General features: G+C 43.0%; 1 protein-coding gene across 7 annotated transcripts in view; it reads right to left on the minus strand.

Annotated features, from left to right (window-relative positions):
• Positions 1–23,836, minus strand: part of THADA (THADA armadillo repeat containing) — a 290,497-nt gene that overhangs the window by 107,209 nt on the left and 159,452 nt on the right. For all 7 annotated transcript variants that reach the window (XR_009457443.1, XM_019483252.2, XM_059718568.1 and 4 more), the window contains exon 31: positions 2,995–3,110. Coding sequence is in view for 6 of the 7 variants with exons in the window: in XM_019483252.2 (XP_019338797.1) it covers positions 2,995–3,110 (116 nt within the window). In the remaining variant the exon portion in view is untranslated. The remainder of the gene's footprint in view (positions 1–2,994; positions 3,111–23,836) is intronic.

Here is a 23,836-nt window from a genome sequence, read left to right on the forward strand (position 1 = left end):
ACCTGGATCATGGTGTCCCTAAGCGAACAAAGATACACAGATCAAGTAAATGACAGGATAAAAAGTTGTTTTGCAGTTTTTAAAACCAATCCTCTAGTACTTAACATAGTGTTCCAAAACCCGACACTGAAAATATACAAAAAATTCCTGGCTTAAAAGAAATTGGTCTTAACTTTTCACCACTCTTATTCCATCTTTCAAGTATAAATTATAAGTGCTCTATTCATTTAAAAGAAAAACTTCTAAATCCAGGTTAAACTAACTCTGTAATTTCCAGTGCATGATCAGGAAAATTTAGAGCAGATTCACAAAGGCAAACAGTATGCAGACTTGTATTTGTGCACGTGGTCATTCTATGCAAGTGTGTTTTTTTGTGTTCAAGAGAATTAGACATATATCCATGTTGGCATACATTTCCACCAGACTCCTGGATTTCTTAGAAAGACCCTGTAGAGTACTAAAACAATCAGAAGCCCTGAAAATATTTTCTCCCAAGAGACAGAAGACAAGCATACAATATTCATTAGTGTTGTTAATTTACAAAATGGGTCCATTACAAAGAATCTCAGAGTTAACCAAGTAAAAATCCATCCATAATTAACCCACTCTTAAAAACTCTTAAGCTTTTACTTCAAGTGTAGAGGAGCTGATTTTTATTTTTATTTGTATGAGTGTCTTTTTATTGCCTTTGATCAGGGGTGGACAAAGTCCGGCTCGTGGGTGTCACAACCCAAAGTTGTGATTTGTTGTTTCTGTGCGCTTCGGCAACGCTAAATTATGTTCCTATTAAAATTATAGCTTCCTTGCACGATCGAGTTCTCTGCTGCGGGAGAGAACTCCGGTGCAACGGGGAATTTCCCGCCAATTTGCAGCTTCTTTGCATGGTGCATTTCTTTTGCATCTTAGAGATGCATGGTGCAAAGGAGTTCCCATCATTTGTATTTAGATTCGTGCCACATTATTGGCCGGTTCTGGATGAAGGCATACGTGGCGGCTAGCTATTGGCTTGCTAGCCGTACAAAAGGCTTGGGTAGTTTCCGCCCACGTCGGAGAGAGAGGAAAACTGGAGAGAGACAGAACTCGCCAGGAGGAGGAGACTTCGCACTGTGTGAAGATCTCTAAGCGATGTGGACCCTTTCGGACCCAACGCACCTTTCTTAAGCAGGCAACAGGGGTCTAAACAGCCTCTGGCCTCTCCCCATTGCCGAGCACAATCCTAGACGTATCCCTATCCTATATACCCAATTTTTGAAACCACGGAGTCTTAACAGCTCCGGGGGCCTGGGAACCGAACAAAACCCACAGAGCTTCGACAACTCCGTGAGGAAAGAATTGCTGAACCCACGGAGCCTAAACAACTCCGGGGCCAAAGAACCGAATTTGTTGTAGTCCTCCAACGAGGATTTAAGTGGAGCTGCACCTGGAAAACTGTTCAGCCTACACCGCGACCATCTTGGGTGTAAGTAAATAATCTTTTCAATCAACCACTATGCCTCCGTAACTAATTCTAGCCTGCGCGTACCTTGCCACCCCGCGGTTTTCTCCAGCCCCGTGTGCCCGGGCTGCTGGCCACAGCCCGCGTGCTCAAAGACGGGCCCGGCTCGCCCCCGGCCCGCACAATGGGCAGGATCTGGCCAGCTGTGGAATCCATTTCCCAGCAGCCCCTGCCTGTGTGGGTGGGGCCAGTTTCCATGGAGACCCCCAGCAGCAACCGAGCTCTGATAGCATGGGGTCAGGGTTTACGTGAAGACCGGCCTGAGCAGCACTGGCCAGGCACACAGCAGGGCAGGGAGCTGCTCCAGGGCTTGCAGCGGTAACACCATGGTCTGGAGCTGAGGCAGAGCCGCGATCTTCAGCCTGCATGTCCTGGGCAGGGGCGTGCAAGCAGTGGGTCACGGCTCTGCCCCAGCAACCTGCAGCAGTGACAACGTGGTCTAGAGCCTGGGCAGAACTGTGATCTGCTGCCTGCATATCCGTTCCTGGAGCATGCAGGCTGCAGATTGCGGCTCTGCCCCGGCTCTGGACTATGCTGTCACTGCTGTGAGATTCAAGCCCAGCCTCAGAGCAGCTCCCTGCCCTGCCAGCACTGCTGGGGCCAGTATCCACAGAAACCCTGGCCCCATGCAATCACAGTGCGGCTGCTGCAGGGGTCTCCATGGAAACAGGCCCCAGCCATACGGGTAGGGGTTGCTGGGAAACCGAGTCCAGCCTCTGGCCAGATCTGCCATTTTGCCCACCCCTGCCTTTGATCCAAAGAACTCATGTTTTTCTTGTTTGTTTTTAATCCACACACACGCGCACGCGCACACACACGCACACACACACGTTGCTCAGGGACACTTTATACCTACATAAATGAACGATTTCTTTTTTTCCCTTCAAGCTGGTGTGTAGCCCACATCACTATTCTTCTGCAGAGAACCTGAAGAAAAACATCCTAAACTATCCAGGACTGTTGGTGGCCATATAAGCAGAGCTTCTAACAGGCTCAGTAAGTACTTATTATGACATCTTTTCTAGATTATTTTGTGAGGAAACTGACCAGAAAAAGTAAGGACAACATGGCCATGCTAATGACTGCAACTTACATATTATTGTTATCTCCAGATAGCAACCATGATTACCCTTTCTTCAAGATGTTGCTATTACTTTTCTCCTTCAGCACTTTACTCAGCTTTTAGCGATAACTGCTCACATTTGTACTTGGACCCTTTTGTGGCATATAAATAAAACCACCTATTTTACATGTAGGGAAGAGAGAACTGATAGAGGAAAGAAATGGCAAAATATAATGAAAACACTTTAATACTTTTTCCTTTACTTTTTAAAATAAGTAGAATAAATATTTTTCATTAATAAGTAGGACTTGACATAGTACATAACTCTGGTATATTTATGTTGATAGTCTTGCAAAAAAAACAAAAGAAAAAGTTTCCCCACCTTATAATGTATTAATAACTTATGTAACATTTCACATATAGTGTTTTAACATACCTTTTGGCCAGCCATACTTTGGCTTCTATACAAGTAATGATGTCATCTAACTCCCGCTGAACGTCTGAATTAACCCTGTGTTTAGATTCCAAGTAGGACTGCAGCAAGTAAAAGATCTAAATCAAAAAGAAGAAAATAAAAGTTGCAGATGGCTGTGAAAATATTACAGGCCTAGGGCCTCACCACTCCATAAAATATCCTTGCAGAAAAAGATAGAAGACAGTCACCTGCAGAATGACCACCTGCTATTCATACAGGAATGTGCATTAATTTTGCACAATGACAGAACTATATCCTTAACTGGCTGTTCTACAGCATTTACTTTTCACAAGAGAACAAAAAAAACTATTATCCCATAAGTGGTACTACCTTGTATCATATGCTATAAACTTCTGTGAGCCTCAGGTCATTTCATCAAATACTTGTGGAAGTTCATTAGAACTAGTCTTTCATGACAAAACTTCCATATCTCAACAGCTAAAACAAGCAGTCATTTTTTTTAATGGTTTGAACATTTCAGCCTCAATAGAGTGTATTAATGACCTTTGTCTGAGATAACTATTAGAACATAAAATTCATGTGCAGAAATAATACACAAAATCTGGTTTTGATCACAGCAATTGTAAGAGTATAATTACTTGTAAATTTACAACTCACCACGTATTTGCTTTCCTGTGTTACAAATATGAAAGATACAGGCCCTTGGCCTGTAATGAAATATACACAGACAAATTTCAACAAGTCAATGCCCAAACAAATCATGGATCTAATGCTGCAAAACTGTTTTACCTATTCATGGAATTTCTCAGAAGAGCAAAATGACATTTTTCTTAGAAAGTCAGCTGTTAAACAGTTGTTGTTACCATAGGAAAACATATTGCACATTATTGTGTGAACACCTCCTGAGATAACCTCAAAAATGTGTTTGTTGACAGAGATGGATCCCGGATTTGGCAAAGGGGGGTGCAGGAGCAGCCACTTGTGCTGCAAGGGTGGCTGCTCCCTGCCGCAAACCGGTGCAGGGTCTATTGTTACATGCCTTGGTGATTTAAAAGCAGTCCCGAGGCTCCCAGGGTGTGGTACAGCCCAGAAATGGGCATGGAGCGGTGCCACTGCACCCCCTGTGGATCCGCCCCTGCTCCTTGTAACAGTGGCCAAAGTAAAAAAGTTTGCCTTGCTTTCCTAGATCTGGGTCAGTACTATTCCAGCTGTAAATAAACAGAGTTTGACTTCTCCCCATATTGATTCTAGGAAATCACGCACTAACATACAAAGGCCTAGCATGCTACAACCACTACTGACATTTGTCAATTAAAAGACATTGGAAAGCAACATAGTCTTTGAAGAGCAACATTTATAAATTGTTTGCATTTACATTTGCAATCATTCTGAAACAATAAAATCTCCTAACTAGCATAACTAAAATGACAACTCGATGAATGTGTAAACTAAGGGTCATATTTGCTCAGCTTGTTTCTACAAAATCTTTTTGTAATTCTTAGAACATGTCAACTTCTCTCATGAAAAGTAAAGCTGTCTTCTTTCAGCTCTGCCACCTAGGCTGACTCATCGTTATACCACAACTCTGGCAAAATCATTCTGAAATCAAGAGCTTCAATTTCCTCAGAAATAACTGGACCGCCAAAGTGACAGACTCGCACAATAAAGGGAGAGTGATTTATGACTAGTGGAACTTAAGAGAGATTTCATTTTGTTTTGTATTTTTAAGGGACCATTTGGTTCCTTAGTTAAATGAAAAATCTATATAAAATTATAAAACCAGTGTCAACGCTGGTCTGTTTCTTCAGGGGATATATTCTCTTTGGGCTAGAGCCAACAAAAAAAAACGTGGGCATCTAAAAATAAAGTGTTGCAATGTTAACCTTTGAGCACTTGGTCTCCAAAATAGAATCCAGAACCCTTTGTTCAGGGAGGATAGCCGCATGATGATGAATTCCCCTTTTTGGCGCATTTATTTCTTCAAGTAAACAAACACATCTGGGTAGAGGAATCAAAATTATTCTGAAAATTGCATTAGGGACTTAAAATGTTCCATCAATAATTTAATGAGTCCCAGTGTGGAGACAATGATGAGAGCTAAATCCTCAAGGCAGGCACAAGAGGGTCCTTAAAGACTTTTGTGAGGTTATTGTTCATTTCTTCCCAAAACCCACACAGAAGCTCAAAGTCCCACAATAAGAAACAAGAACTTGCCTCCATTTCAAGCAAACAAATAAATCCTTCCCCATGAATAGACAGGGTAATTAGCAACTCAAGCGTGCCTAAGCAAAGAACCCAAAGCTTCCATTCTAGATTGCCTTCCATTTGAAGGGTTTGCTGTCATACCAACATTTTAATTCAATGAGGAAAAAGCCCACAGCTGAAACTGGTGTAAAGCAAAAATTACGCAAATGTACTTTACATAAATGCAAAGTTGCAAATAGTACACAGAAAGCCACTACCAGGAGTGGACGGGTGAAAAGACAAGGCCATCTAGGCCACTAATACTCAACCAGGGTGCTGCAGCACCCTGGGGTGCCTTTAAATCCTTTCAAGGGTGCCACAGAATGTTAGTACCGTTAGATGTGCAAACATGTTTCCCAAGATAAACCCAAAGATTTCAAATAGGAATCAACAGTATTAAAAGCATTCTGACCCATAGTCGGCTTTCTGAGTTCTTTGCAAACAGAAAAACTGCTCCATTATTTTTACATAGCCAAAAAACAAGTGAAAACTAAGAGCTGGCATTTTCTGGTGATGCTCGAGTCTAAGGCTAGGGACAAAAGTTACACATAAACTGGGTTAAGTGATCAGAAACTGGTTTAAACCTGTAACAGAACGGAAGTTCAGTGGACATAAACCAGTTTCAAAATGGCCGAAACTGGTTTAAGATAAACCTGGTTGAATGCAGTTTCAAACTTACCTGATTTGGGTCAAAGCAGTTTATGCATCACCTGTCCCAAACCCCTTCCTGGTTTATGTTAAATCAGTCCCCCAGCATCCCAGTTGCTTTCCAGCCCTGGGCTGCTCCAGAGAGCAGGGCTAGCTCCGCCCCTCTGCTCCGTAGCCTGAGCAGGGGCAGGGGCGTGGCCAGAGGGCGGCCTGTGGTGGCAGGGCCCTTCCCAGCCTGCTGCAACTAAGTGATGACCCAGACCGGCAGCACAGGTGGGGGCTGGTTGGGGAGTGGGCTTCCTGGGCTAGCTCAGAGGCATTGGCAGGCCCCAAGCCTCGCAGCCGACACCACCACACCTCTTGCCTTGTGCAGCACCCAGAGCTACAGCTGCACAAGCAGCAGTGGACTGGCCGGGGCGGAGGGGGGCTGGGGGGGGGAAGGAGTGCGCTGTTCTGCAGTGTGGCTGCAGCTGTTGAAGGTGAAAGTTGTGCGGGCCGGGTCTGACCCCGGGCCCTTTTTGTTGCTCTGCACGCGGGCTGTGGCCAGCAGCCCGGGCAGGCCGGATCGGAGAGGGGGGTCGCCAAGCTAGAATTAGGCACAGACACATAACGGTTGATTTTAAGATTGTTTTACTTACACCGAGATGGTCGTGGTGTAGGCTGAGAACTTGCTTGAGTTGCGGTTACAACAGAAAACACGAACACACGTGGAGTTTGCAAGGCTCCATGCAGACAGAACACGAACAATCACGTGGAGCTTGCTAGGCTCCACGCAGACAAACTCCGGATGTCCGGGACAAGCGCGCATTAAACTCATCGTTACGTCTTATAGTAGGCTCCGTTCGAAGACGGGAAGAGGTGGGTGGTGGATCAGGCCGCCAAACTCCTCTGAGCGACACACAGGGTTTCTATTACCCTGCCGCGCACACCCAGAGTCCCCATGAGATGGATGCGGAGTCCTCTTCAGCTTGGGCGGAAACTGCTCAAGCCTCTTATATGGCTAGCAGGCCAATCGCTAGCTGCCACGTGTGAATAATTTAGCACTAGCCAATTGCGGGGCACAAATTTGCATACAACGAGCAGGAAATCTTTGCACCATGCATTTCTGTGTTGCAAAGGGAAATGCACCCTGCAAAGATCGCTGCAAAGTGGCGGGAACACTCCTTTGCACGCGGGTTCTCTGCGCAGCAGAACTCCTCCGTGCAATGAAGTTGCAAACCCACGGGGATAATTCTTAGTGCCGAAGCACACACAAAAAAAATCAGACCTTTGGGTCATGACAAAAGTGAGGGGGGCAGAACAGCCCCCTGCCCTCCACCCAGCCCACTGCTGCTTATGGGGCTGCAGCCCTGGGTGCTGCACAGGGCAAGGGGCACAGTGGTGGCAGCTGCTGGGATTGGGGCTGCTGGCACCTCTGAACTGGCCCAGGAAGCCCGCTCCCCAGCTAGCCCCCGCCTATGCTGCCAGACCGGACTGTCACGCAGTTGCAGCAGGCTGAGAAGGGCCCAACCCAGCTGGCTGGGGCTCCATGACAGCTCTTCTCAGCTTGGGCACGGGGAGCTACAAAGCCCCTTTGGCCCCAGCCTGGGCTGCCTCTCTGCCTCTGCCCTCAGCAACACCCACAGGCTGGCTGGGTTCAACCCTGCAGCCCCAGCTGCAGCCACAGCCCCAGCCCTGGGCAGATAGCAGGGCCATGCTGGCCAGATTTGGCCAGGCCCCCTGCTACCCGAGCAAGAACCAGAAGAAAGCTACACAGAACCCAACTGGGGTCCTGTGGCCAGAGACAGGGGAGTTTAATTCCCACCGCCTTACCCCTTTTGCCTGAGGCACTGCCCCGGCTAGTGTCTGGCCTTGGGGACAAGACTGGGAAGTGTTGCTTTCCCCTCCCCCTCCAAGCACAGCCTGGCTGGGATCCCTACAGGCCAGGGTGGGGGTTTAAATCCCTCCACAATCATACTTAGCACCTGTGGGGGGCCTGGACATGTCCCCCAAATCAGCTTTCCTCTAGCCTTGAGGCCAGTGGAGATGAGTAGGGGGTGCATGTGCACCCCCTGATAGCCAGTGTTCCCAGGCAGGGGGGGCACGCAAGAGCACTGGTGCTGCCCCTGAGAGTGCTGGCCAGGGAGTGGGGGTGCCAGGAGAAGTGATCCTTGTTGCCTCCCCACGGCTGATCATGCCCACCTGGAAGTGCCAGTGGTGCGCCCTGAAGTGCCAGTGGTACACTGCTGCCACTTCCAGGTTGGCATGATCGGTTGCGGGCCTCCCCCCAAGTCAGCATGATCTGCCACAGGGCCCCCCCATCAGTGTGATTGGCTCAGGGGGGACCCCCATCAGTGTGATTGGCTCAGGGGGACACCCCCCCCGTCAGTGCAATCTGCCGCAAGGGACTCTCCCCCACTGGTCGCTGGTTTGCTGCTGGGGAGGCAAGGGCCCCCTGACTCAGGAGGCACCAGTCACCCATGCTTGTGGCCACTGCAAATGGAAGGGAGCACACCCTGGCTTCTAGCCTGAGCCACTGCATTTCCAGAATTAAACATGAATGTCTGTGCACTTGTAAATCAGTTCAATCTTTGCAAGTTAGACTAACCTGCAAAATTGAATCAAATTGGGCTCTGGCTTTTTGAATGTCTGTCCCTAGCCTAAAAGGTTGAGAAGTACTGATTTAGGCAAATGGTAGGGGTACTGATTTCATGTATATGGAAAACTAGCACCAACTGCATGGCCAGGAGATCTCTCCAACCCTGTTCCTGCAGTGCTCACATGCATCAGCAAAATCCACAGTGGGACTGCTTCCATGACAAGGTCTTGCAACATAAATTACAATGCTAATGGACCTGTGATCAAATCCTCTTAGTTCTTACCTCCAACACTCCCTATCTCCTTGTGTGGATGAATAGGTATCAACTGTGATGACCAGATTTCCAAAGTGAAATGTCCAAATTTCCCACATGGGCATATATGGTGCACTGAGTAAGCCTGCAGAGTATGATTTTGCTGCAAGTTAAGGAGCAAAAGCAGAAACAGTTTCAGCACCAGGAAGGAAGAAAATATGATCCCTGTCCCTCCCACTCTGCAAAGTTCTCCTTATCCCTGCTAACCTCTGAATTAGGCTCCTGACACAAGTAACACTTAAGACGGTATTAACTGGTTAATCACATCTTAAGTAATGACCTGGCCACATGTTCATTCAATTAATGACATGATAAAAACAGGAATAAGTGTGTAATAACTTTGTCAATGGTTCCTATCAAACCTTTAACTGAACTTGTGTTCAGTGCTCCCAGCTGCTGGATGTGCTGATGCTGGGTCCCAGTTAAGGCAGTGTCAGTGTTCAGAGTTCTCAGTCATCGGGGCACACCATGTGTTCCCACAGCTGAGATCTCTATGATTATGATCCTGGGCTCCCCCTGCACCAACAATATGCTCAATCCCAAAATCATGTCTCCTGCCATATGGCAGGAGGCACGATTGTTGGGATCACGCATCAGATCCCATCACACCTTCTTTTTAATGTCTATCAGTGGCCTTAGATTCTGACGTGAGGAAGAGCGGGCTTAAGAATTTATGCTAGAGAACATCATTAGTAGACCTGAAGAAGGGAAGATGGGAAAAGCAGCAGCATGCAGCAGGCCTTGTGGATATAAGGTTCTTGCAGGTGCCAGCTTTCATTCAAATTAACCAGCTTAAGCTGACTGGACTACAGCAGGTCACAAAAAAAAGGAGCAACATTTTTTTGTAAAGTTTACAGATTCAGCACAACAGCCTCTGCATACACTAAGCTGCTCTGCATGAAATGGCACTCTATCTTAGACCATAAAACAGTCAACATATGGTCTATAAATGTACTGTTTTATTTTTGCAGTCTGTCTGAAATGTGAAAAATATCTGCTGTCCGTTAAAATGAAATGATACGTTAAAACATTCTAATTAATGCATCGGGGTGTCAGTAACTTCCACTCAATACAATTCAAGGCCTTAACTTGAAATCTGATTGAATAAATCATCCATACCAAAGCCTCTAGTTGTGGATGATGGTTTTAAACTTTTGTATACACATGGGGAAACATATAAATATTACTTTTGAATTTTCTAGAGATTGACTATAGCAAAGTCCGTCATTCATAGATGTCAGGGTAACTCTGTGAGAACTGAATTAGGAAAGAGTGTACCCTCATGTGAAGCAAGTCCAGCTGCCCTAACTGAATTAACATGAAGCATCTGAGATGTGATGGCCCTGTGATGTGCGCTGGTCGATGTTTGGTAAGACATGGGAGATATGATAAGGTATGTTGTCCTGAGTTAATTTGTTTGTCATGTATCAAATAAGCAAATGTAATGTGGGGTGTTGTACCCTAGTAGGGCACCACTACACAAAAGTAATTTTCTACCATCTCACCTGTGGATCATAAGACAGTATTAAAAATGAACATTTTGTTCAGCTCAACTGAGAATTGAAGTATAGGCAGTAAAAAAGTGTAAGAGTAGAAAAGTATTTGTAATAAATTAAGAACCTCCCTAAATATTTCTTCCACTATCAAAAATCAAACACACCATGTTGACAGAACTGAAGTAAGCTTTACAGAAGTTACCAGATGCTTTTAGGAAAAAAACAAAAATGTGCAAGTATGTGAAATGTCATTATTTAGCTTTTATTTCCCCCTTCATAAAAATGGACAGTATAAGTTAATTTTATGTGTAGTGTTATGAGATATTTCAGTTGCTAAAGATGATGATGATAATACCACCGAAATCACACCTTCTGTATCTTTAATTGCAAAGGGACGGTTGTGAAGATTTTGGTGCTGGTAGGAATTTCTAATAGATAAATGCCCCCGCAATCAAATGAAGTGGGCTGCACACATAGGGCATGTCCCCCATATCAGGCGAGTGCATTTGCCGCAGCACAAATAGCAGCAACATATATTTGTTCCACTGCTTTGTGCCCCAGGACATGCCCCAGGGCTCCAGAGCACACCAAATTGTCACAGGTGGGGGAGGGGAGGCTGGGGAAGCACCTGTGCTGGCCCCAGGAGCTTTACCTGGGCTTCTGGGGGTCTCCTTGGCCAGCAGCTGCAATGCTGATCCAGCCACACGGAGCCTGGCTGGGAGCCATAGTAGGGCTCTGGATGGCCAGGTTGTTTCTGGCAGCACATGCTGTTGCCGCATGCACTATGCCACTTTTTTTTTTTTACACCGGGATCTCCTGGTGTCAAATTCTGGTGCTGCGCTGGAAATCTGCAGCACTGCAAACTGTTGCACATGCACTGCATGCAGTTTGTGGCACCACAAACAGCTTTGAGGTGTTGCACGCTGCACGTGTGCTTATCTAGATGAGCCCATAGAGCTGTTAGATCACGAGGCAAGTCTTAGCAATACTAACGGCCCCGCTTAACAGTGGGATCATGGTGATGGATTTATCTTTACCTCAGTGCTGGAACTGATCATCATGTAGGAAGGTCAACAACATCTAAAATTCTGTTTCAGAGCATGAGTGAGCAAATTTCTGATAACTGAAGCCAAATTCATTGAAATGTTTTATTTAAAAACCAAACTGCTAACATAAAATGTTCAAACTACACACTTTGCATGTGTCCAGAAAGCATATATATTGTACGCACATGTGTACTGGAACAATAGTTTACTTGTTCCTAACGATAATTGTTTGTGTCCCCAAAAACCTATGACTAATACTGAAAATGTTGCCTTTTGTTTCCTTTTTTTCCCCTCTCAACCAAGTGAACAAACAGATAAGGTCTAAGCATTAGATATGCAGGTATTTGTATTTTTAAATTCTCTCAGTGCTGTTTCCAACTTCAAATTACATACAACAGCTATTTGGCACTGATGCCTCTGTTTTCTCTCTCGCCTCCCCCTTCCAGACACATGGGTCCTTCAGCATGTGTTCTGGGTTGAAGAGTGGAAACCTACTTAGGTCATGGAATTTAGAATTGGTTATCCAAGAGAAATAGTCCAACTTGTATCTTCATAAATGCTGAATTTTCTTCCTTCTAAAGCTTACTGTATATAAGACCCATGCGCCATGACTAAACCTCTGGTTGAAAAGGCTATTATGAAGTCTTCCTTCAAAGATCTATTATGCCACCAGTGAATTATTAACAGATGTCATGCTGAGTAACAGAAGGCTCCATTCCTTGCTATACCAGGGAATGGTAGACCAAATCCATTTTTCATGCCTTACCTTTTATTGTATCACCATTAGCCTGTAAACTGAATAGCATAATTATGAAATAATGCTAAAAGTTAAAAGAGGTCTGCAACATTCCCTTATAAAGGATTTTTAATGAGTCTTCATCAGGCTTGATTTACACAGAAGAAATTTGGATCTGGTCTATCTTATTTTTCCTGGAACATTTCAGATAGGATGGAAAAAGATGATAGGAGTAGGACATAGAAACCCAAACATTTAAGAAAAGAACAGATTTTTAAATTAGACTGTTTAAGGTAAGCCGATGCTTAACTAACTCAAATAGCTAACAAACAGTCAAAAGGAAAGTACTTTGTAAAAGGTTCAGAACCAAGGCAGAGAAAACTTTCATCCTAGTTTTCTGATTCCCCAAAGACATGTCCTAAAATACAACAGAGAAGATACAGATTTGGTATCTGACATTTCTAATATATTAGTCAGTCCTGAGGCCATATTGTGACTGCTGGGGCACTTTTGATGAAACAACAGCTTTCCTCCATTCTAATATATCAAAGATGCATAATAAACATACATTCACTAACAAACAAAGCTTCCCTCAGTTAAGCCTTGTGCATATATCACAGGAAGCAAAAAAGGTCAAAATCTCAATTATTTTAATTTATATGTAACCCTTAATAATTATGATATTAAGTTGACTCATATGACCCAAATCTATCAAACTGATTTCTCTCTGAATTACACCACTTTGACTTATGCCAATAATGACTGAAGCAAACACTGAAGCAATGCAACAGTGGATCAGGGCTTCAATAAAACAGACAAAAACCTCATGAGAATACGAAAGCTAATTTTATACAACCTTGGCAATGTTGATTTCAAGATATCTTCCCTGTGATGCTTCATGGTGGGCCAATAAGTTATAAACATGAAGTACTGCAAGTGCAACGTAAGTAACAGGGAAACCTGAACCACTATATCACATTCTCTCCACAGAAAAGAAATAAAATGAACTTTCTGTAACATTTGTGTTAATTTTACAGAAGAAACTGAAGTTTTCTTATGCTTACAATAAATCATTTAACTACAAACATGAATGGTGATTTTGTGATGTTCAACAAGCACGAGCATGCTCATACAAGAAAGCATGATGATGATAAACTTCATGTATAACATGTAGCCATACACAAATGGTGCCTGTTTTTTATTTCTATATATTAGTTTATTACGTAACTTGCAAGAATGCTGATAGAGAAATTTATACCTGTATAAAATGTCTCTATCAGCATTCTTGCAAGTTATGTAATTACAGATTTTTCATGAAGTGGCATGGTTAGACTTTTCTTCCCTCAAGCTGACCTGAATCCATAAAAACTTCTGCTTGCTTTCCCTTAGCTATGCTTGTATGAATCAAGTATACAGGATAAATATTCACATTCCTAACTGTGAGGCTGAAACAATACTCAGACTGTTTCAGCTCAGTAATTCTTGAGGGGGGCGGAAAAAAAGCAAACTGACATCACCCTATACTGTACATTCTCAGCATAGATCATTTATTTAACTCCCTGAAAAAATACAGATGTTTTACCATCTGAAATAAAACACTGTGCAAATACTAAGCCTGGAAAAATGTGGCACTGACTAAGCTGTGGGGGTTGAAGCAACAAGTGGAGGAAAAAAAGGTGTTTGCAAAATGGCAGAAGTAAAGAGATTATTACACTTAGCCAAATGTAATAGACTTGGAATGGTTCAATCACAACCATTTGCCTAAAAACAGGAGATGCAACCCAGCTATGAGAATGAACAACTGTAACAATCACAACTGAGCTTCTTTTGGTAAAATATTACAGCTAATCATATAATAAATACCGTTCTGTTAAAGGTTTTCCCAGTATTTTAACAAGTCTTATTTTGTTCAGAACATCAGCCTGAGCAAGTGAAAATTGGCAATATGTTGCAATAACTAGATAAAATTTGCACAGGTAAATAAATTTACACTTAAAATTTTTAAAAAATGAATCTATAAAGATGTCTCTTCCCAAAGAGGAATCTGAGAGAAAAAAAATTAATGATAATGGACTAAAATCCTAGTAAGGAGTTAAGGAACAATTCTTTAATACAGACAGCTTTATAAGAAGCTACCGCAAAAAACACAGACAGATACTGCAGCACTACCACATCAAAGTGCCATTGTGGTAGTAAAATTTACAAACACTGTAAATATTTTTTTATTTATTTACAGATGCGCACACAGATACATATAAAATCTGTCGTTCTTACAAACCTTTTCTATTGTCTTATGCCTTGCGTGGTCATTTGCACTCACTAATGCTGGCAAGTGTGATCAGAAAACTGATTCAGTAGTCTTTTACACATGCTTTGAACATACACACAAAAAACAAAGTAAGAAGACACAGGAGAACTAGGTCCATAATTTTGTAGGAATAAACTATACAATTAATCCTCCTGAATTAAATTATTTATGTATCCCCCTATTCTGCTTCTGCCTGTGACCAATACTGATTCTGTACACAGACAAAAGAAAAAAAATAGCATGCACAGGATAAAAATGTGTTGCTATGATTATATGGAGGAATTGACTTTCAGCCAGTTCTGGTATCCATGTGCTGGCTGAAAGGTGAGTGAAGACTTTCTTTCTCCTGTGCCTTTTTTGGAAGAAACAGAGTAAGTGTTTTTAGTCATTTTCAGGTTCTAACAAACTGGAGAAATGAAGTAAGTCAAAAGGGCAGGCAGCACCTTAAAAAGGAAGGAGGCAGAGACAGGAACGTAGGGAAAAGAACCAGGCAAAGTAGAAACATCCTTTGTTATTATTATGCTGTGTAGCACACAACCCCAAATATTAATTTTCTTCAGAAATGTATCTCTTTCTTTCTAGGAATTTGGAGAAGTAAGTCTTGTCATACAATGCTACATATGCTGGTGAAAGCTTTTTCCTTTTGCCATTTTATGTTCATTATCTTTATCTTTTCTCAGATGTTGAATCTATTCAACAAGTTTATGCAGTAACATAGTATGATTGGTCATATATAACTCTGTATTCTGTGTAGTTCTGGGCTCCATGTTTTAGAGAAGGATGTGGAGAAGTTGGAGAGGGTCCAAAGACGAGCAAAAAAATGACAAGCGGTTGGAAGGAAAGAAAGGCTGTGTAAAGAAAGGCTAAAAGAACTAGTTTAGTTTAGAGAAGAGATTAAGAGCGGAGAGGGGGACATTATAGCAGTTGACAAATATGTGAAAGGCTAAAGAGAGAGAACAGCTCTTCTCCCTTTCCACAAGGGGGGGGAACAAAGCAGTGGTTTAAAACTGCAGCATATTAGATTTAGATTAGATCTCAGGAAAAACTTTCATATAAGAGTTAGGATTGTAACTGCTAGGACAGTAAGGCAGTGGAAAAGAATGCCCAGAGAAGTAATGTAACTTTTGTTGAAGGTTTTCAAGTGGAGGCAGCATTTGTGCAGGGGCGTGGATAAGATTTGGAACACATTTGGAGCCTTTATCACATTAAAAGTGATGTAATGACAGACGGTTTAAACTAGGGCTGTCCAATCCCTTAGGCCACACACCACATGGCCACATGCTATGGAGGTGTTCTCCCAGGAACCCCACCACCACATGGTTGTGCTGGCAGCACATGGTGCCCACACCCCTCTTCCCCCCTTGATGCTTGAGTTACCATTGTAGCATGCACTCCCTTGCCTCCCGACCCCCCCCCACACTGTGAGCTATGCCAGCAAACAGCACCCCCCCCAGCCTATTACCATATGGGCTGTACATGTGGTGTACTGAGCCTCAGTTTCTCCTATGCCATGTGGCAAGGGGAGAAGTGGCCCCAAGGCACATGGGCTGCATGGTGGCCCCTCAACTTGAGGACCACCAGTTGGACAGCCCTGGTTTAAACTATCCATTTAACTATGACATTTGAGAAAACTCTGTAAGAAAAAAACCTGTTCCTTAATATTTATAATATATGGTTCATATTTATCACAACATTATAAAGAGAACTCTCCTTCCTCCATCTTTAATTTTGTAACAATGGTTCCATGACTGAGACACAATTTATTACCAGTATTTTCTTCGTGTGCAAGATGTGCTTAGAGTTCCTCCTTCAAATTTCTTTGTACTCTAAAATGATCAGGACTCCAAAGCTGTAAGTGCCTCTATGGAAACACTACACTCCTTCCATTCTGAAGAGTATTTTGATAAAACTTGTAATTTTTGATTCGTAACAAATGAGAAGTGGCATGTTCAGCATTTATTTGCGTTTCAGCCATAATTTCAGTTTGATTTAATCACTGTGTTTTATAACTCAATTACACAATTTCATTTTTGTTTAAAAAATCCCATTTTTTCATGAATCAACATCCCTCTTCAACATATCACCACTTAAATAAATACATTTTAAAAAATGAAGAAGAAAAGACTCAATCTGACATAGCTGAAATTAGGCAAATGTTCTATTTGTTGCACTAAAAAGCTGTAAAATAACAAAATATGAAACCTTATAAACAAGCTATGATAGAACTTGTACTTCCATCAAATGAACAAGCAACCAAGACATGTAATAGTTTGAAAATCATGAACTGCACATACACAATAATTCAACCTGCTCGTAAAGCAACAAATAAATTTTTGCTAAATTACAGATGTGTATGGCAGTGACTCCATTCTTGGACTTGTGTTCTTAAAATGGGCTTTAAATGAAGCATAAAATCTCATGGTTTTTTAAATTTATTTACAGAGTATGCTAATCAATGTGAAATTCAACACACGTTTAGATTTGAATTTATGTAATATTTGGTTTAGTTTCTCTTAAATTTAATAGGAAACATCTGAATTTAGGTTCTGGCTGATTTTTTTTTATTGACAGCTCTGTTACTATACTTACAAGGGTATGACTGAGAAGTAAAAGTATACATGTAGAAGTAGTGCCTACTAATAAAAGTAAACTTGTCTCCTTTTGCCGCCTAATAGTGTATCTAATCCCATCTTCATTTTCTGGTATTTTCTTAATTCAATTTTTTTTCTAATTCTCTGTGTTATTTACAGCGGATTTCTCTCATAAAATATGGTATTTTTTGTCCATACAAAAAGCAATAAGGAGGTAGCTTTGATTAGATCTAGTCTTACAGAAGGGAGTTCTTTTAAAGCTTTTTAAATGTTGGGATTTAGAACCTTTTTAGCCACAATTCAACTTGTAACAGAAAGTTCATGTGCTTTACCCACCAGCTTGAATAACTGATAAGCAGGAAGTAGACCAATAACCAACCCAGGCCTGAATGAAGGGAAGCAACCAGGCAGAAACTGGGAGATGGGGCTAGGTACTGACAAACCTGACTGTTGAACTGGGGCAGGGAGCATAAATCTTTCTCATCAGAAGCTACACTTGGCTGCAGAGTAAGTAGTAACAGACAAGGAGGGCTTGCATGCAGCTGCTGACATAAGAACATTTCATGTGCAGCTAAAATCTACAAACTAACCTTCTGCCTGCCCTGATATCATTAAAAAGAGTATTAAAATATTAAAAAATTGTTAGGAATTAACATACAAAAACAGCCAAGGGAAGGTGTTGGGGAGGGATTGCTACAAACATCAGACCTGATCAAAATACACAAACACAAGGAAACAAGAAGTTATGCTTGTCTTAGTCCACCCACAAGCCAATACTCTTACCATCACCCCAGCTATTATATGCCACAACCCCTTCACAAATCTTGATTCTACAGCCCCTAGAAATATTAGCTATCATCTTTAAATACAACATTTTACTGTACTACCATCTTGCAACACAACCAACCATTATACCAAACACCTACAATACTACTAGTATTAGAAAATGTGGTGTCCACAAGTACTGACCCCTTAGCAAGACAAACGCATATATTTTTCTGCCAACTAGTCTGCCACTAATCTCAACTTTGTTTTCTGGCATTTTTCTAGTTCAATTTTGTCTTTCTGTTCGTGTGTACTAACCTACACACGATGCTCTGCATCTAAGGTCCAATCCCGATCCCACTAAAGTTCATAGGAATTTTGCTCTTCAGTTCAACAGGGATGATCTGAAGTTTGTGCTTGTATGTTTTATTTGTGTGCTCTGTAAGTAAATGATCTTTAAGATCAAACATGCCCAAATAATGGCTAAATAACATAGCTCTGGTAAAAGCTAGCACATTTAAAGTTAGGAATGGATGTTAAAAGCAGACTTCTTACAAAGAAACCTCCAACGACACTGAAAAGTTAAAAGGTGATGGATAGGACTAGTTACATAAGGGTATTTATTTATTTATTGGTCTAATCTGCACTTTCAAATGTATGGAATTCTCTCAAGTACCCTCTACTGTACGTTCTTGTACTTCTGCTGGCTTGGACAAGATCCACCTGACAAAAAGCCTAGTCTAAAGTAAAAGTGCTATGACAGCAGCTATCATGACGTGGAAAAAAACAGGCATGCTTCAAGATGTCACTTCTTGCTAATCTGTCCAGTGCCAAAACAGATCAGATGAGCAGTGTTTTTAAATACTACTTTAATCATTAAGACATACGAACTGAGAAAATAGCATAAATAAAGTTATATACAATTAACCAAATTCATTCACATTTCCACAGAAAATGTTATCCGTGATTAAAAGAAACAGCTATCTTTTTCACATAATTTCAATTTATTTAAGGGGTAAATATAAGGAAGGCCTCCGGCTATAAGAAGCTCTGGCTAACAGTCTTCAGCTGACATTACCCAAATTTAAATCGTTACTCTATCTTTTCCCTCTCCTATTTTCTCAAAACTCTCATGATTATAACCACATACTAGATCTATCAGTCATATAGCAACTACTGTATATTTTTCTTGTGTGTGAATCAACTACCTGTTCTACTAATGCTTATTCCTTGACATTTGTTATCTTTAATGAAGCCATTTATGCATTGATGCATATGCCTCTTGTTCTTACTCTTTTTTTGTTGAAGCTCCAAAATTCACAACTACACATTATAAAAATCTGTTTCTTCCTATTATAAGACTAATTTGGCAATTTTTGCATTGCTAGGATTTCCCATACCTGCTTTTCCATATAAGAACTGTTGGGGAATGGTGCTTTTCTAAGAACAAGATCTAAGACTCGCTAATAATAATTGTGCTCTCAGTGGGTCCTTTGAGGCATGTGGCAAATCCATGGATTGGTTTTTTGTTTTGTTTTGTTTTCCTTCTGACATGTTATACTTTAGTACCAGGAAAATAATGTTAAAAATAACTATACTGTTGTTCCATATTATATTAATACATTTTCTTAATGCAAGTTATACCTACTAGAATCTTACTATACCACATTAAAAGCCCTTTCAGAAGAAGAATAGGAAACCTGCATATATGGGAATACAAAACTACAAGTTCTTCATATTAACCATATGCATGTAAAGCAATATTAGTATAATGCAATTCAGCAATGTAAACTCAAGAGAGTAAAGATGGCACCAAAAAAACCAAAAGTTAAGTCTGGAGATGCAATGTGAACTCAGTATTATGATATTGCAGGAGTGTTTGGGATGGACCCCTTATGAGAGACAGGAATCCTACTTTGCCCAGCACTGTACAAACATAGAACAAAAAAAAAAAAGTTCCCTACACTCTAAAATCTGGGACCTTCCTTTTGGATATTCATAAAAATCTGCCCTCAAAACCAGTACTAACTCTGGACATAGGTACACACAGACCAGAAAGTCCAGTATGAAAAGGACGCAGAGATAAAAAAGGACTCATGGTTGTCCTTCTAAAATGAGGAAACATGAAGTAGGGAAAAGCTGTTGCTAATCGGCCTCTGCTGGCAAAATTTCTTAATACACTATAATTACAAGTTGACATTTCTTTAGGGATTCCACAGGAGCAAAGTGGCAGGGGAGGTGCATCTTACTTAGGGGTGAATGACCCTGTCCCCCCACAGGCCCAGGAAAATGCAAATTATCTCTTTCTGCTCATGTAGTGAGGAATAGAGTTCACTATCTTTACTTATGTAGTCACATGCTGCTTTTCAAATAACATGAAAAATACCATCATAATGAAAGTGACTGAAAACCTTAAAAGCCTTTCTAACCCAAAGAGATTAGGGGACAGAGCTGAAATGCAACAGTCAACCTTTCCCAATTCTTGACACGTGAGGGCTTAACTGTGCAAACATAAGGTTACATTAATGTGTTTTTTTTTAATATAGTTTACATAGGTTTTGAAGACGTGGGGGGAGGGAGAAGGAGAAGAAGAAGAAGAAAGAAAACTAGAAATGTTCAGTTATATAACCACCAAAGGAACAAAGCTAAGGTATACTCAACACTATCACAAGCCAACTGCACACTGGCAAGCAAGGCAGGGGGAGCAGCTTATGTCTATTCTGAATTTAGCACTCAGACTTAGGAGCTGGACAAACGTACATAACAGCTGCTTTAAAAGTTGGGTGCACGCTGCTGCACTAGATTGGCAGCCTGTAATTTGATTTAAAGCAGTGGTTCTCAACCTTTTTACACTCGAGGCACTTCTCATTAGATTCGAGGCACCACTTGAAAAATGCCTGTTCTCATCTGTCACTCGTTTTTTGACTACATAACAATAGAGCAATTTTTCTGTTGCGAAAAATTCAGAAAGACCACAACTGGGTAGAATCCTTTTAACACAATGTATTCCTATTTTAAAATCCAAGTCCGCGTCCACATGAACAAGGGCATGTGATTGCAGCAGCACAAACAGTAGCTGCAGTGTACGCTCCTGTCCATGCACTTTGAAGCAGGACTCATTGTCCCACGGCTCTGTGTGCTGCAGGGTGGGGCTGGTTGGGGCACAGGATGCCTCAGTGCAGGGCTGGCCAGTAGGCAGGGCTCCCGTCTCCACGCATGGTGGAGCCCCCACACTGAGGCACTCTGCCACTCCATGGCTGGCTGGGGGTACAGGGTGCCTTGAGATGGGGGAGCAGGCAGCCCTGGGCTGGCTGCTCCCATCTCTGCATGCCTCAGCAAGGAGACTCCCCTACAGAGTCCTCACGCTGAGGCACACAGTGCCCCAGCCAGCTGCAAAGCAGCTGGCTGGGGTGTAGCGTGCATGAAGAGAGGGGAGCAGGTAGCCCTGGGCTGGCTGCTCCCCTGTCTTGAGGCATGGTGCACCCCAGCCAGTCAGGGAGCATCTGGTTATGTCACAGGGTGCCTCCGCACAGAGGCTCCGCAGTGTGCAGATACAGGGGAGCAGACAGCCCTAGGCTGCATGTTCCCCCACCTCCACATGCTGCTCCCTGGCTGGACAAGGAACAGGGTGCCTCACCAGAGGGGATGCCTGCTGACTAGTCCTGCAGTGAAGCACCATGTCCCAGCCATGCCCCTCATCCTCTGCCTCCTCCCCCAAAGCACAATGAGCAGTGGAGCCCCCATACTGAAGCAGTGGAGACAGGGGAGCAGCCAGCTCCTCCGTTTCAAGACACACTGTGCCCCAGCTTCCCTGCACTCCACAATGGAGCCCCCATGCTGAGGTATGTGAAGACAGGGTCTGCCTGCTCCCTTATCTCAAGGCACGCTGCACCCCAGCCAGCAAGGGAGCGGCTGGCTCAGGTGCCTAAGCGTGAGGGCTCCACATTGTGCCAATATGGGGGAGGAGGCAGCTCTGGGGCTGCCTCCTCCCCCATCTCTGCATTTGTCTTAGCATACACTACTTTGGTGTAGTTTGCACCGCTTTTTTTTCAGAATTTTCTTTTTTGCTACTGGGAAATCCTGGTAGCAAATTTTGCCCCAGCACTGCAAATGAGCAGCACTGCACACAGACTAACATGAAATTCATATGGTTTGTGGTGGCGCAAGGAGATTTGCAGCACCATAAACCGCGTGTCCCTGCACATCTGGATCCGGCTTGTGTTTATCTTGTGAATCATGTTTGTACACTTGTGAATCACATTGCATGGCATGCCTGAAAGAACTGGAAGTCCTTGCAAAGTCACAAAACTATGATGTGATTGGAATAACAGAGACTCAGTGGGATAGCTCACATGACTGGAGTGTACCCACTGTCATAGATGGGTACACACTGTTCAGGAAACCAGGCAGGGGAGAAAACAAGGAGTTGCATTTTATGTAAAAGAGCCATATGATTGCTCAGAGCTCCAGTATGAAACTGGAGATAGGCCTGGGTTAGGGTCAGAGGAGAGAGCAGCAAGGGTGATGTCATGGCAGGGGTCATAGACCAGCAGGCCAAGAGGAAGTGGTGGATGAGGCTTTCTTCAAAGAGCTAAAAGAAGTTTCCTGATCACAGGCTCTGGCTCTCATGGGGGCCTTCAATCACCCAGACATCTGCTAGGAGGGCAATACAGCAGTGCGCAGACAATCCAGGAAGTTTCTGGAGAGTGTTGGGGACAACTTCCTGGTGCAAGTGCTGGAGCAACCAACTAGGAGCCGTGCTCTTCTTGATCTGCTGCTCACAATCAGGGAAGAGTTGGTGGGGAATGTAGTAATGGATGACAACTTGGGTAGCAATGACCACGAGATGATTTAGTTCAGGGCTCTGAAGAAAGGAAGGATGGAAAGCAGCAGAGTAAGGACCCTGGACTTCAGAAAAGCAGACTGACTCGCTCTGGGAACTGATGGGCAGGATCCCTTATGAAGCCAGTCTGAAGGGGAGAGGAGTCCAGGAGAGCTGGCTGTACTTTAAAGAAGCGTTACTGAGAGTGCAGGAACAAACCATCCTGACGTGCAGGAAGACTAGCAAGTGTGGCAGAAGCCCAGCTTGGCTTAGCAGGGAACTCTTCAGTAAACTAAATCACAAAAAGGAAGCTTATAAGAAGTGGAAACTTGGACAAACAACTAAGGAGGAGTATAAGAGTGTTGCTTGGGCATGCAGGGATCAAGTCAGACAGGCCAAAGTGTAACTGGAATTGCAGCTAGCAAGGTATGTGAAGGGGAACAAGAAGGGTTTCTATAAGTACGTCAGTAACAAGAGGAGGATCAGGGAAAGTGTGGGTCCATTACTGAATAGGGGAGGCAACCTAGTGACAGAGGATGCAGAAAAAGCTGAAGTGCTTAATGCCTTCTTTGCCTCAGTCTTCACAGGCAAGGTCAGCTCCCAGATTACTGCACCAGGCAGCACAGTTTGGGGAGGAGATGAGCGGCCAACAGTGGTGAAAGAACAGATTCGGCACTATTTACAAAAGCTGAACACATACAAGTCCATGGGTGCTGAGGGAGTTGGCTGATGTACAGGCAACCCCCGCTTAATGCTGTTTTACTTTATTTCGCTATAGCGCTCATTTAAAATTGGTATCCAGTTCCACTTAGCGCTCAGCAAATTTTGTTACAATGCTCAAAGGCATCATACAGCTGGAACTGGAACTGACACTAATCCCAGCAGCCCTGATTCTAGTGATTTTGCTGGCTTTAAAAAGTGATTTTGGTGGCTTTAGAAAGTGAAAAGTGAAAGTAAAAGTTGGTTTTGCTTAACGCACGGTTTCACTTAACACTCAGTTTCTCAGAAACCAATTAAGAGCACTAAGTGGGGGCTGCCTGTATTTGCAGAGCCGCTGGCCATCATCTTTGAAAACTCATGGTGATTGGGAGAGGTCCCAGATGGCTGGAAGAGGGCAAACAGTGCTCATATTTAAGAAAGGGGAAAAGGAGGATACAGAGAACTACAGACTGGTCAGCTTCACTTCAGTCCCTGGAAAAATCATGGAGCAGATCCTCAAGGAATCCATTTCTAAGCACTTGGAAGAAAAGAAGGGGGTCAGGGAAAGTCAGCATCAATTCATCAAGGGCAAGTCA

This window comes from Alligator mississippiensis, chromosome 1 (genome assembly GCF_030867095.1).
Source record: "Alligator mississippiensis isolate rAllMis1 chromosome 1, rAllMis1, whole genome shotgun sequence".
In the NCBI taxonomy this organism is placed as follows: Eukaryota; Metazoa; Chordata; order Crocodylia; family Alligatoridae; genus Alligator; species Alligator mississippiensis.